The sequence below is a fragment of the Quercus lobata genome, chromosome 6 (assembly GCF_001633185.2).
Source record: "Quercus lobata isolate SW786 chromosome 6, ValleyOak3.0 Primary Assembly, whole genome shotgun sequence".
In the NCBI taxonomy this organism is placed as follows: Eukaryota; Viridiplantae; Streptophyta; class Magnoliopsida; order Fagales; family Fagaceae; genus Quercus; species Quercus lobata.
The window spans coordinates 42,311,429-42,326,296 of NC_044909.1; the positions used below are offsets into that span (position 1 = coordinate 42,311,429).

At 34.7% G+C, this 14,868-nt stretch overlaps 1 protein-coding gene across 1 annotated transcript in view; it reads right to left on the minus strand.

The window, feature by feature from the left end:
* Positions 1–11,226, minus strand: part of LOC115949614 — a 44,105-nt gene extending 32,879 nt beyond the window's left edge. Inside the window, exons 1-9 of the mRNA XM_031066890.1 lie at positions 11,098–11,226; positions 10,748–10,918; positions 6,287–6,396; positions 4,763–4,928; positions 4,504–4,604; positions 4,289–4,361; positions 4,053–4,188; positions 2,968–3,128; positions 614–738 (exon numbers count right to left, since the gene is read on the minus strand). Of these exons, the coding sequence (XP_030922750.1) occupies positions 614–738; positions 2,968–3,128; positions 4,053–4,188; positions 4,289–4,361; positions 4,504–4,604; positions 4,763–4,928; positions 6,287–6,396; positions 10,748–10,880 (1,005 nt within the window). The 5' untranslated portion in view covers positions 10,881–10,918; positions 11,098–11,226. The remainder of the gene's footprint in view (positions 1–613; positions 739–2,967; positions 3,129–4,052; positions 4,189–4,288; positions 4,362–4,503; positions 4,605–4,762; positions 4,929–6,286; positions 6,397–10,747; positions 10,919–11,097) is intronic.
* Between the last annotated feature and the right edge of the window lie 3,642 nt (positions 11,227–14,868).

A 14,868-nucleotide genomic window follows, 5' to 3' on the forward strand; every position in this document is an offset into this window, starting at 1 on the left:
ATTGCACTTTTCTGGGAGGAAATCTGATTACTTGGAGAAGTAAGAAACAAACTGTTGTTGCTAGGTCTAGTGCAGAGACTTGAGTATAGAGCCATGGCACACACATCATGTGAGCTTATGTGGATTAAGCATTTACTTGAGGAATTAAGATTCGTTGTGAAGCTACCTATGACTATACATTGTGATAATCAAGCAGCAATTTACATTGCCTCCAATCCTGTGTTCCATGAGCAAACCAAGCATATTGAAGTAGATTGTCGTATTACTCGGGAGCGAGTAGAAGATGGTATAATTGCTACTCCATATGTTTCTACAAGTGTCTAGATTGCTGATATGTTTACTAAAGCTTTATGTAAGACTCGTTTGGGTTTATTATGTACCAAGCTAGGATTGTATGATATATACTCTCCAGCTTGACGGGGAGTGTTATGAGTAATAGGGGCAAAACAGTAATATCATGTACTTTATATATAAATAATATTTTATGTGTTAGGGTTGACTTATCAAAACCCTAAAACACTTTCACAATAAACAACATTAGCTAACATGATGGATTGAATGATTTAAATGTTTGCACTTAACGGATTGAATAATTTAAATGTTTGCACTTAACTGAAAACAGAATTGTAGCTAAATTAAGTTTTGAGTGAACTTCCAAAGCTTTGATGTGTGGTAAGGGATAAACTGCTTCTCCACCCTGCTGAGAAAGGATGCGAGGAATATCAATTGATTCAATTGCTGCAAAACAGAGTGTGAGAAATATCAGTCGGTGGAATATGCTTATGTTTTATGACAAGAAGCAACATAAGGGTTTTTTTTTTTTTTTTTTTTTTATAAGTAAAAAAATTTATTAATGCACATGGGAGTTACAATGATCAATCAGATCTAAGAGAGAATTAAAAGAAAATGAGCCCAAAGCTACAGTCCTATCAAACAAAGATTAAAAGAAAAACAACTTAAGATTGAGAGTAGTCCTTTCACATCTCTCAAAATTTCTAGCATTTCATTCCTAGCAAATACACCCCATTAAACAATGGTATACTTGAATTGTCACCAGATAAAAGTTATCAGTGCCAAGAGCCTTGTGATTCAATGGCACTACCTAATCTCTCCCAAAGATATAGAACCAGAGTTCGAGTCCACCAATACGCACTTCTTGTAAGCAATACATATATATTTGGTAAGGTTCTAGTTACATTTGGTGTAATTCTGTGATCTTACACCAGTCCACAACTTTTTTATTGAAAGAATATTTTGACTAATCAATAGACGGATTACATTATTTTCATACATCCTCCATGCTCATAAAATATCAAGATAATGAGAGATCACTAACCTAAGAAACATGGACACAAACACAACACAACATGGGACAACATCATTGAAATTATTGAAAAATTACGGCATGACATAGCAGGGACACGACAATTACTTAATTAATTAAAAAATATTTTTTGGTATATTTAGATAAAATATTTAAAAACATATCTAAAATGATTTTTTTTTTTAAACAAAATAGATGGTAAAAAAGTGCAATAATACCCACAATAAAAATTAAACAAGACAATGCCACTAACTGATTGTTGCTAACTAATATTTTAACTACGGTTTTACTAATGTATGCCCTTAGGGCATATGTTAGTAAACCATTTTAGGAAAATTTATATGGGAAAATGAAAAAGTGATTAACTTTTTTGACACCTTTTTCAATTTCCCATAAAAGTTTCCCTAAAATTGATGCTTAATATATGCCCTAAGGGCATACATTAACCACACCCTTTTAACTATAATCTTAGAAAATAGTTTTTAACAATAAGCATATTATTTTTTTTAATAAGTAATAATCTTAAGATTCACCATATAGCATATAAACTAGCAATTTTAAAACAGAAGATAAAAAACAAATGAATTTAACCCAACCTAACTAATCGCACCTGCATCAGCTTTATTAATAACTATATTGAAGAATCCCAACCAAAAAGTCCGAAAAGACCAAAACAGCAAAACTGACAGATGACTTCTAGAACCAAAAAAAAAAAAAAAAACTTCTGAGATCTTCTAACATAGGGGTGGGCAAGAGAGCGAGAGAGAGAGCAAGAAAGATAACCAATGAGGTGCGATGGGCTATTAATGGATTGCCAAATTTCCAATCTAACAGTTGAGTCGTTGAGAACGGCTGAGGGTTCACCAGGTGCCAGAAGGTATAGCTAGAGAGAGAGAGAGGCTGTTAAAGAGAGAAAGTTGTTTTCTGAAACTGATTGACGATAGTGAGCTAGCCTGGTAAGCATATTAGATTTTTTTTCTTTTACTTTAAAAAAATGGTCAACTTGTCACAATCCTGGCCGTGTTGTGTTCCATTAAAAGAAAAAATTTGTTGGACACCCCATGCAATTCATTTTGCCATGTCCATGCTTCATACTATCTAATCATAAAATGTTTAAAATTCAAGGTTTTCTTTAAACTTTAAAATTATATACAAAAATGAATTTGTGGATGAAATAGTATATAACTTTTTTTTTGGGTAGGTTTGGATGAAATAGTAAATAACGTCAGACTAACACAAAATTTGGTGTGCATATTAAAATTAAGGAAAATATATAATTCAACTGAGGGAGGGGTTTTCAAAATATATAAATAATTATCAACATTGACAACATATATGTTGATAATCTTATTAGTACCACAAGTGCAAACACTAGCACTGCATGTACGGAGGAAAAAGACTACCAATCTCAGGCCTAGAATTTTCAACAGTCAAGTAATAATGACTTGGATGAGAGCAGAATTTATGACAACAATGCAATAGCATAAGGAATCAAAATGACTTCCAGTCAGCATGCAGCAGCAACTGATTTGTTTTGCTAAAAAAATGTAAGAAAAACAATGAGTGAAAGCCAGCATGCTTCATTGTATCAGATATTATCCTTTGCGTAGAAAAACCAGAAAGAGTTGGAATATTAAGCTCACCAGCAGGCTCAAAAAAATTTGCTTGCATTGGAGGTCTATTAGGATTAAGCATGACACGTGTTTTCCACACTTGAAGCGCTCCATCCTTGGAAAGAGTGACAAGTAACCGCAATATTGGGAGCCAAGCAACTGATGTTATTGGTTGGGAACCCACTTGTGTACTGAAATTGCAGTTAAAACATAACTGTTAGATTCCAAGTAAAAAAAACGGGGGAGAAGATCATATAGGAAATCATAATTATAACTTCAACAAAATTCAAAACCATATACATACACGCATATGCATTGATGCATGTTTATGTGTGTGTGTAAAGCACTAGGCCAAAGAAATCTAACTTGTTAGGAAGTTATGCCCAATTATCACTTAAACAATTTCCATTAAACATACCCAGATCCATCTACCATTGTACTCATTCACAAATCTGAAGATTAAAATATAAGTAGCATGCATACACAGCCCTAACAATTACCACAGCCTGGACCAAAAAAGCCTCTTTTGGCTGTCCTGGGACCTATAGCCATTTTTTAGACATTCCAAAGCCCCTATGATGATCATCTAATTGATTATCACAAAGACATCACAGTCCTTTTAGAACCACATATTTCAGGGACTACAGTGTAATGCTGTTAGCAGCCAGCTGAATAAGGTAAGATTGCTTGAAAGCTAGTTTTCTAATGAATTTGCTAAAACTTTTACGTTAATAATACATAAAAATATATAAAATCAAGTTAAGAAATAACTTAGAAAGGTAAAATGTTTCAACTTGTTCTAGAAATACAACTCTTATAGTATACATTTTCTTTCTTTTTTTTCTTTTTTCTTTTTTTTGTTATTAATAAGTTTAACTCTATAGCAAAAAGTTACCACTTGTTCAATAAAATGAACTCTAAAAGTAATGTAATGAATGCATTCACCCCAATAGAATTAATCAGATGTAGCAGGCAATATACCAGCTTGTCCATTTGTTAGATACAACTTTTTTTGTTGTTTTCCTTTATCTCCAACTAGAGCGAGAGAACAATTCAAAACTAAATTAAATAAGATGTTACCCTCAATGAAAACACCAAAACCATAAACAACTCACATTCCAATCATACTAGGTCTCTCAGTTGACACATCCCATGCTAGAAGCGTACCCCGTCGATCACCAACAAAAATCCATTCCAATGTTGGATGAAAAGCGAAAGCACCAGCACCAATGAGCTTTATAGTGTTGTCAACTGCAACAACAGTAAAAGTACAATAAAGATATATGCCCTTTGAATGAAGATATATAAACATCCTCTACAGGAAAGAATCAGTAAAGCTTCTATCTCTCACGTTGTAGAGTGTAATGAACAGCATAACTATGAATGTTGTAGGCTCGGATCAAACCATCAGCATAAGCCACATACTGGAGAGGAAAAGAAAAAAGAAGCTTATAATAACACTGAACAAAAAGGTCAAGTGGACTGGACATATTATCTAGCAAGTATACAAGTTCATTAACCAACAAAGAAATAGAACTATCAACCGCACGAAAACATATATGCTACCAGGACAGGGAGGCGAGGATGGCAAGCAAGATTGACAATGGGTTTCTTCAAGTCTGTCTTAATTTTTGTAGGAGCCCTTCCTCCTTCAACAGTTCCAACAACTTCATGCATGCAAAACAATTCAAGGATTAAACATTAGTATCCAAATCGTCATAATCAAACATGTAACAGTGCTAGATGATGAAAAAAAAAATCCAAAGTGCACCAAAAACAAATGATAATTGATGTATTTATGATAAAAACAAAACAACCAACCTACCTGTTACACTCATCCTACGGTGAAAACCAAAAAACACGACAGGTTGTAGAGGTGTCAAAGCAAGATGGACTTCTGTATCAGGAGAAATTTGTTCTGACTTCTTTTCAGGTGAATGTAACACACAAGTTTGCTCAGCATCAAAATCACAAGACCTTATTGTACAATCCTAAAAAAATAGGGAAACGAATCCGATGTTACATAAGCAAAAAATAAAACCTTAGAGATATTCAAAAAAAACTTCAATTGCAACCCTGGAACATCAATTAGAAATATTCAAAATAAACTAAGTTCTGTAATAAAACTCCACACCAAATAAAGGGTAAACAGGAAATAATGCAGCAATAAAAAAGGGAAAATCAGACAAAATGCAAACATTTATCCCTATTGATGTAAATCAAGAGCACATAAAAACAATGTCACAACCTTTGACTAACCTCTTTGAGAACTACAGTATCAAATTAGAAGAAAATGCATCAATTGCCTAAAACTTTATATCTTTGAAGTTAGTATGATTTCTTTAAAGTAAATCCGTCCCCAAGTCTCATTTCCCACAAACAAATACATACAAGGAATGGAAAGCAGATATTACCAGGATATTTTTTGGCACAACCAAATTTGTTTGTAGTATTCTGCTGTTTCTAAAGATCTGAAACGTTTCCCATTAAATTATGCCAACTCTTCCAAAGTGGCATGATTAATTCCAGCCCATAGTTTGTTCTTTTATTTTTATTTTTTTGAATAGAAGATAGAACCAGCCCAAAGTTCTAATTGCAGTAAAGTTGGTAAGTAAAGCTGGAATTCTTTTCCTCTATAAAACGTTATCGGAATAGATGTTAGTTGTAGGAAATCATTCTCTTTCCTCGGTTTATGCTTTGATGCATGCTTGTAATTTGTGTACTTGATTGTATCGGTCCCCAGTTGTATACATCCTGTATAATTGGATGACTTTTTTTTTCTTAGTTGAATAAAATTTACATTGCTTATCCGCCGCCCGCCGGGGGGGGGGAATTCTTTTCTTCTGTCTTTCCTTCTTTGTTCTTTCAGTAGAGTAAATATTTGGGGACTGAACAGAACACATTGCAAGTATATAACATGCATAAACACAAGCTTTGTCATATGTTTCCATGCATTGCCCTAAGGAGTAGGAAGATGTAATTTCCAATTCCAAGAAAATGAATTTAGATCAAGAGGCTTCCAAAAGCACATCTTCACATATCTCCAGATGAATAATATCAAAATCAAAGTAGATTAACCACCATAACTACTCTAACTAAAAAAAGGAACATAAATTAGTGGAAAATTCATATATGCCAAGAAAACAGCTAACCCAACACAGTTCTAGTGCTTCCGTTAAAACAATACTCATTATAAAATTTTTAACCATCAGACGCATGAAGTCTTGAACACAAATTAGCAGTTCAAGTGTTCAACATATAAAATAAAATAAAAACCCTACATATGGAAATGTTTGAGTATTCAACACAATTCAAACATCCTAAACAGGAGGCTATATTGGAGACAAACCTCAAGGATGGCAATCACAGCATGCCCACTTGTAGGACTATAAGACATGCGGACAACAGGTGCACCAATGTCAATAGAAGAGATCTTGCTTCCTGTTAATGCATCAAATTCTGCACGTAGAAATTTGACATCATCGTTAAGAAACTCATGATAGCCCTCAAATGGCAGAGAAATCACCATAAATAGAAGGATTAACTTTTTCTTTAAATGAATTTATAAATGAGGTGCTCAACATATGAATGTTTCAAATTAAACAAATGCAATAGTGCTTTTTAGCCTTTTCCAACATTTTCTCACATATGGCCACGATGAGACCCTTTAATATCAGTGCAGCTGTAGTTTTTTATAAAAGAAAAAGGTAAATGAGTATTTATAGATGAGAGACTACTTCATGTACATGCTTGAACACAAAGAAGTCTAAAGAATTACAACAGATTATGTACAGACAGAGAATCTTCCATTGTTGCCATCCTTATTCCATACAAAGAAAGAGTCCCTCCCCCCACCCCTGCGGGGGTGCCTTAACACACCAAATACTCTTCCAAGGGAAAACCATAGTAACATGACCCCTTAATGTATCGTTTTTTTTTTTAATAAGTAAGAAAGATGTATATTATAAAAGCTACTTCATGCAAATGGAGCACTAAGCAGTCCAAAAGTAAAAGGAGAAAAAAGAACAAAGAACAAAGAAAATAAATAAATACAAAGGCAAAGAGAACTAAGGAATAAAGAGTGGGAATCACTAGATGTGAGTCCCCAAACCCAAAACTAGTCAAAAAGAGAACCATGAAAAGAAGCAAGCAACTGATCTCCTAAACTCTCCACGTCCTCAAACGTCTGTCGATTACGTTCCCTCCGTATACACCACATTAAGCACAATGGAACCAAATTCCAAATGTTTGACGAGTGCTTCCCCAACCAATTCCACCATTTAATGAGAAAATCTCGTACCGTTCGTGGGTCATGGTAAGACCCACGAAATCCCAAAAGATCTAAAAACAAAGTTCCACAACCAATAAGCCTTCTCACAATGAAGCATCAAACGATCAACAGCCTCCCCACAACAACGACACATGACACACCAGTCAACAAAAGCAAAACCCTTATTTTCAAATTATCACTCGTGAAAATCTCATCCTAAGCTGCAGTCCAAACAAAAAAAGAAACTCACTAAGGGGCCTTAACTTTCCAAATACCTTTCCAAGAAAAGACGATGGAAAGGGAACCTTGCAACTCATTATAAAATGAACAAATGTCAAAATCCCCATTCTTCTTCAGCTTCCGTCTCACGTGGTCCCCATTTCCCGTAGGTGGGATGTTGGATTCCAAAACATGAAGAAAATTCACCATTAAATCCAACTTCCAATCATTCAAATCCTCTCTATTAATGGCGATCTCATACCAGGAAAGCCAATTGAAGAGGTTGATCCCCACACCACCAATCTTGCCAAAATTTCACTCCATTCCCTACCCCAATCTCAAACTGAGTATTTTCACTAAAAGCCTCCCAACCCATACAGATGCCTCTTCATAAACCACACTCATGCACATCTCTACCCAACTTAGAAGTCCATCCCCCCCTCCCCACACTCCTCAATCTTCCCCAAACTTCATAGCTACCATCCTCCTCCAAAGTTGTGTCTCCTCAACCCCAAAATGCCATAGCCATTTCCCTAAAAGGGCTTTATTGGAGTTAGTCAGTTTCCTTGTACCTAAACCATGATTGGCCATAGGCACACATACTTGATCCCATCTTACCAAATGTGACTTGGACTCACCCCTATACCAACCCAAAATGCATCATAAAAGGACAAGACCAAACATCAAAAGCACCATTCTTTTGAAATTTCCATTTCAATCTATCACTACCCTCACAAAAGGGCATATTAGAACAAAGAAGATTAAAGAAAGAGGCAACCACCTCTATCTCCCAATCATAAGTCTTGTTCAAAAATCTGTAAAACAGCTTTGTGGACCAACTTCCCCACTCCAACACACCTCCATAATCATGTTTCCTCTGTCCCAAACTGCCAGTCATTTAACCAAAAGAGCCTGATTAAATTTTACAAGCTTTCTTACACCCAGTACACCATTAGCAATTGGAATGCAACTGTAGTTACAAATGGTTCTGCATTCTTTAAGGTGTCTTTGCCATAAACCAATGAGAAACACAAGGTCATCTTTGACGAGAGTAAAAAATGAGAAACATTTGGGTGTCTTCATAAAACAATGAGAAACACAAGGTCCTCTTTGAAAAAGAGCCAAAAATCATCAAGCTTAAGACTAAGTAATCCCATCGATATGCTAATGCAAGTTCCATGGGAGCAAAATGGTCGAAGTTCTCAAAAAATGCTTTTTTTTTTTTTTTTATATAACTTGCAATTTACTAAATTTGGAAAAGTGTATACAGACATTTAAAAAAATTAAGAAATGGAAGCTATAAGATTAGCGATACAAGTGCAAAGAATCTAAAAACTCCATCAAAGAAAAGGTTGGGACAGTAAAAAAGTGTGAGCTTCCAGGAAAAGAAACTTGAGATTCAGTAGAGACATCTCCTTCCCCTCAAATATCTGTTGATTTCTCTCTCCAAATGCACCATAGAATACAGGCTGCCCCTGCCCCCCATACAGTTCCATTACTACGACGCCTCATCATTCTGCTCCAAGACTCCATCATAGACTTGACAGAATACGGCATGACCCAAAAAATCCCAATGGCACAAAAACAAAAACAAAAACAAAAACAAAAACAAAAACAAAAACAAAAAAAAAAAAAACCCCACAAATCATAGGCAATTGAACAGTGCAACAACTGATGATTTACACATGCAACACCAATCCGCCACTACAATACCCCTTTTAAGGAGGATATTTTCCATTAGATTTTTTTCCCAGTGTTGCCTCATAGACAAAGAAGGATATTCTAGGTTTGGAAATACCTCTCTAGACACACTTCCAAGGAAAAATAAAAATATGACCTGCTCTAGTATTGATCACTGTGTAATAACTCTAGTGATTTGAAACCCTTTTTAGGGGGAAGGGAGCCAAACCAGCTTATCACCACTAGACGAACCAACCTATGCAGCATACAGATCATCCAAAAACTGAGTCATATACTCCAACACCCAATCTTGAACATTTCGAATAAAAATAGGTCTCCAGTGTGCCTTGCCATGTAATCATCCCATAGACTCGAGCATCTTTGTCTTAGCAAATCTAAACAGCTGAAGGGAACCATCACCATCCCAATAATTCTTCCAAAACAACACTTGGGAACTATCCCCTACCTCATATCGGATGTGTGAAGCAAACTGATCCTATCCCTTTCTCAAAGTATGTAGCATTATGTAAAAAAGATGTGACATTTTCAACCCATCACAAGTTCTAGTAACTCTTGACAAAGTAGTAGAAACTATAAAGTAATCAAAACACTAAGGCTGCGTTTGTTTCGCCTAAAAGGATTTCAAGAAATTATTTTACACCAGCCTACGCGTTTGGTACCTATAGAAAATTGGGTCAAACGGAAATTATTTTACCCGTTGATTGTAAAATAAGCCTTCTCATCCGTAAAACCATTTCAGTTTTTATTTTACCTTCAAATGATTTCCAAACTTGGAAAATAGAAGAGAGAGAGAGAGAGAGAAAGAGCAAGAAGAGAGAGTAGAGCGAGTGAGCTAGAAGCACACACAATCCCAAATCACACCATCGCCCCCAACCCTAGATCGCTCCGGTCTTGTCACACCCCAGCACCGGCGAGATCGCACCGCCGAGATCGCACCCCAACACTTGCAAGATCGCACCCCAACACTTGCAAGATCGCACCACCGAGATCGCGCCACTTGAAGCACCACCAAGATTGCACCCCAGCACCGGCGAGATCGCACCCATGACCCACCCATGCCCGATCTCTCTCTTTCTCGATCTACCTCTCCCTTTCCCTCAATTGTCTATCACTCTCTCTTCCTCCCTCTCTCCATTTGACCGAATTTTTGAGTTTAATGAATGCTTTGTTTTGATTTTTGTTTCTTTTAAGTTTATATATTGAAATTTTCTATTATGAAATTTGTTTGGAAGCTGAGAAAATGGCTGAGAAAATGTGAGAATCCAGTAGAAAAATAGTATTTTCAGAATGCAACCAAACACTTGAAAATATTTTCTAACATAATTTTCATAATGAAGCCAAACACTTGAAAATATTTTCTTTTCCCAAAATATTTTCACCTGAAAATATTTTACACTGAAACAAACGCAGCCTAAGTACTAAAAGTAACAAGCAGCATTCTCCAAATAATATAAATTTTGACAAGACAGAAAACAAAGATCAAACAACCCAAGCAATATAGAGTCTGATCAAATTCCATAGGAAACGCACTTTGCAGTTTGTACAGCTAATTCAACTTAAGTATTTTAGTTTTTAAAAGAAAGAAAGAGAAGAAGATGTGAAAGTGAGTTCGAATCTGACCAATGAGGAAGTTTCCGATGGCGACGGCGACGAGTGCCTGATGTGGATGAAACGCCGCAGCGTGAGGCTGCAAGGGCTTAAGGCCCCGTCCTACGTGGCGTAGATCCAGATGCTGCACTGTTGTCCACTCCATTTTTGAATCCTCCAATTCGGTTTCACTTTTACCTAACACTGCAACGTTAACTTCCCAATCAGTAAAAACCCTACACATACATACACACATAAATCTATGTATATATATAATAACAACAATCCATGGAATTAATTAAGAAATGGATGCATCGAGGAAAAGAGTGAGGGATGCGATCTTTGTTTGGAATTAACGAGTTTAAGGAAATTGTGGTTCTTACCTGTTGAGAGAGCTACGTACAATGGGAGCTCATTTAGAGAAGATTGGCTTTGATCGTGATTCGTGAAGAGAGCGAGCGAGAGAGAGAGAGAGAGAGAGAGAGAGAGAGCAGAGGAATGAAGAGCAAGAAAGAAACTTTGAAAGAGGGAAAGAGAAGGTGCAGAGTAAAGAACAACAAAGAGGTTGAGACCTGAGAGTGCTGGGCTGGACTTTTTTTAAGGCCCGTTTTTTGGGGTTTGGTGAGTACGGCCTGGGCTCTTGTTTTAAAGAACTTGGCACCTAGGCCTAGAAATATTTTGGGTTTTTAACCTGTACATTTTTTTTTTTTTTGGGAGGAAAAAAAAAAAACCTGTAAAGTGTACACTTTGTTTAAAAGTTTATAAAGATAAATACTACAATAATAAAAAAAACAAAAAAAAAAAAACCTTTGTTTCAAAATTTTGGACTCAACATGGAATCTTATCACATTAATCAAAATGAATTACTAATTTTAACCGTATGATGATAAGTCTTTCTTTACCTCTCTTGGTTCCTCAACTTGAATCAAATCATATGCGTTAAAGTAAGAATAAATGCAATTAATTTTCAAAAAATTGCTACAATTAAAGTGTATAAAACAAGCTTAGAATATGCTTCAATGCAAGCTTTGCCCATTACACCTTTTTTTTTAACAAGAATGTTTCTGATGTGCATTGATATATATATAATAACTAAATTTTGCATATTTATATCATTGTTAAAAAGCATTATCATACTTATTTTGAGTTAATTCGTGCATTTTATATTTGATTTTGGAATAATGTTGAATAATTAATTTTGTGCTTAATTGAATTTTATTGTATTAATTTGTCTTTTTGTAGGAAAATGGAATTAAATAAGTTGATTTGTGCAAAGAAGAAAGCTAATGGACTTTACTTTTACAAGGGCCATGATGAAGTTAAAGAAGGTCAATTCAATTAAATTTAAGTCCAATTGGAGTAACGAATCAAAGAAAATTTGCACTGAACCCAAGTCCAATTTAGATTAGGATTCTAGCCTACACATTAGTTAATATTTTTGACATAACTTTCGACTCAGATGTCCAATCGCGATGATTCAAGTTGGGATGGAGAGTTAACTTAAAGAGTTACAACTTTGTAGTTTACCAAAAGTCTGAATTCTGAAGTTAAATGGGCCAAAATCATCAGTTAAGTGAAGCCTAAAAATCTGGGATTTTCTTCAAACGGAAATTCAACGTGTAATAGGATTCCTTAACCTATTTAAAGGCTCTTTAGGGAAAAATTCAGAAGAGGTTAGTGCTAGGGCTGGGATGCAAAACAAAAAATTGGAGTAAGAGGCAGTGCCGCATGTGGCTTCTCTGTAACTTTTCTCCCTAACAGCATTGCGACTATTTCTTTCTCTATTTTATTTATCTAGTTTAATGTTTAGTATTTTATTCTTGTGTTTTATTTCAATTATTATGAGTAAATAAATTTATATTTGAGGTTAAGGATGAAACCTTGTTAAGGATTATCAATATTGTTTATGTGAATTGATTTTTCCCACAATAGTTGTTCTTTAATGATTCAAATTGTTCTTGCTTCATATCAATTAACTAAGATGGGATTCTAGATATGAGTTCAATCATATTTTTCTCATGATTTAGGATTTATCTTAATTAATTGAATGCTTGGTTTATTATTTCTTGATTATAAAACTGGATATCTCTTGTGATTTGTTTGTCAACGAATACAATTGATGATTTGATTTTATACTTAAGAAGAAAAGAAGAACATGCTTTTGATTTTTAAAATAAGGATTTTAATGAGAATATTTTCCATGATAGCAAGATTGATTTCTAGATAATCATGTAGTGGTTGGGAAAAATTAATAATCATAAATGTATGCTGATATGAATTAACAAGGCAGATTCCAAAATCTTAATTCCTTTCTCTAAATTGTTTATATCTCTTTATGCTTTATATTATATCTTTGCTTAGTTTAATTATTTGCTTAGTATATTTAATTTCAAACAACCAATTTTTATTAAACTAGATTAGGATTAATTTGGTTAAGATTTGATTAATTTTCCTACGTTCATTCAAGTTCCTATGGGTTCGACCTCATTCTTGTCAAACTATACTTTGATACGATTTGTACACTTGCAAATACTTTAAAATTTCACAACATTTACAACTTTTTGAACCTCTAATTATTCCCTCATGTTTGTATAGTCTCCTCCCCCATCCATAGTAGTTGACAAGAGTATTAAGCTAGCGACAGTTTTAACAAGGAAAGCATCAATCTTCTTCATGAGACTAGTTCATCTAGATTAACACTAACAAGCCTTTATAAGTTGTTTGTAACTTAGCCTGATTTTAATTCTTTTGTATATTCTCCCCCCCAACTATTGGATTATCAAGAAAATAAAAATATTGTCCCTAGAAGTGGACATCAAAATAGGGGTGGTAATTCATGTTGGCATGTTGTGCTTATATTCATGTCAAGGTATGGATAATAGATTATATGGGTCAACACCCCTAACATGATATTTATATAAAGCAAGCTAGCGCTATATTACCCACATAACACTCAATTTAACCCATTTAATAAATTGGTTATATTGGGTTGAAAAACTTTTATTTTTATTTTTTAAGGACTAGTAACTTAACTTTCATCAATCACAACAAAAATAAACATCACACGGACTCATTGTGAATGATTTGAGCAATGAAGCGAGTCCAGTAGGCTTGTTACCAAGTGAAGCATTAAAATGGTTGGATTTATGTGTGAATTTCCAACGTAGAATCATGCCCCTAGTCCATGAGTTTAATGTGCCAACCATGCCTTACATGGGTGGGTAGCAAACACACATAATTGATTATTAGGTTGACAACTTGACAATAACACAATTCATTTCAATCCATTTAATAAATATAACCAAAAAAAATTGACACAATTAACATATTTTTATATTTTATAGGCACATCATAAATATTAGGGTAAATTACATATTTGATCCCTATTCTTTACACTATATTTCAATTTGGTCTCTAACCTTTCAATTGTATCAATTTGGTCCCTAACCTTTCAATGCCATGTCAATTTAGTCCCTACCTTTACATCTTGAATGAAAATTGTTGACATGACAAACAATCAAAATAAAATTTTAGTTTATTGTCACATTAATGGAAGCTAATTTTTTTATTTTGGCTATTAGACATATCATCAATTTTAATCCAAAAGATAACGGTAGGGACTAAATTGATAGAGTACTAAAAGGTTAAGGACTAAATTGATAGGGTACTGAAAGGTTAAAGACCAAATTGACACAATTGAAAGGTTAGTGATCAAATTGAAATATGGTGTATAAGATAGGGACCAAAAACGTAGTTTACCCTAAATATTATGTCAAAGTGCAGTCACAAACCAAATTAGTTTCTAATTGTTGTATAATTTTGCAACATGTATCCAATTTAGACTGCGTTTGTTTCGACTGAAAGTGGATTCGGGAAAACAATTTACACCCTGCCGTGTGTTTGGTTGCACATGAAAAACTTGGTCAAATGGAAAATCATTTCCGTTGAATGTAAAATACTCACCCCACACCTATAAATCATTTTACACTTTCATTTTACCTTCAAACCATTTTCACTGTCCTCAGAAAATTTCTCTCCTTATTCACTCTCATCACTCAAGCCAAGCCCAAGGACGGAGAGAGCTATTGTCGGTGAAGCCCAGATCCAGTCCCTAACCCATGGCCCCGCCGGTCTGATCACACCGCTCAAACCCA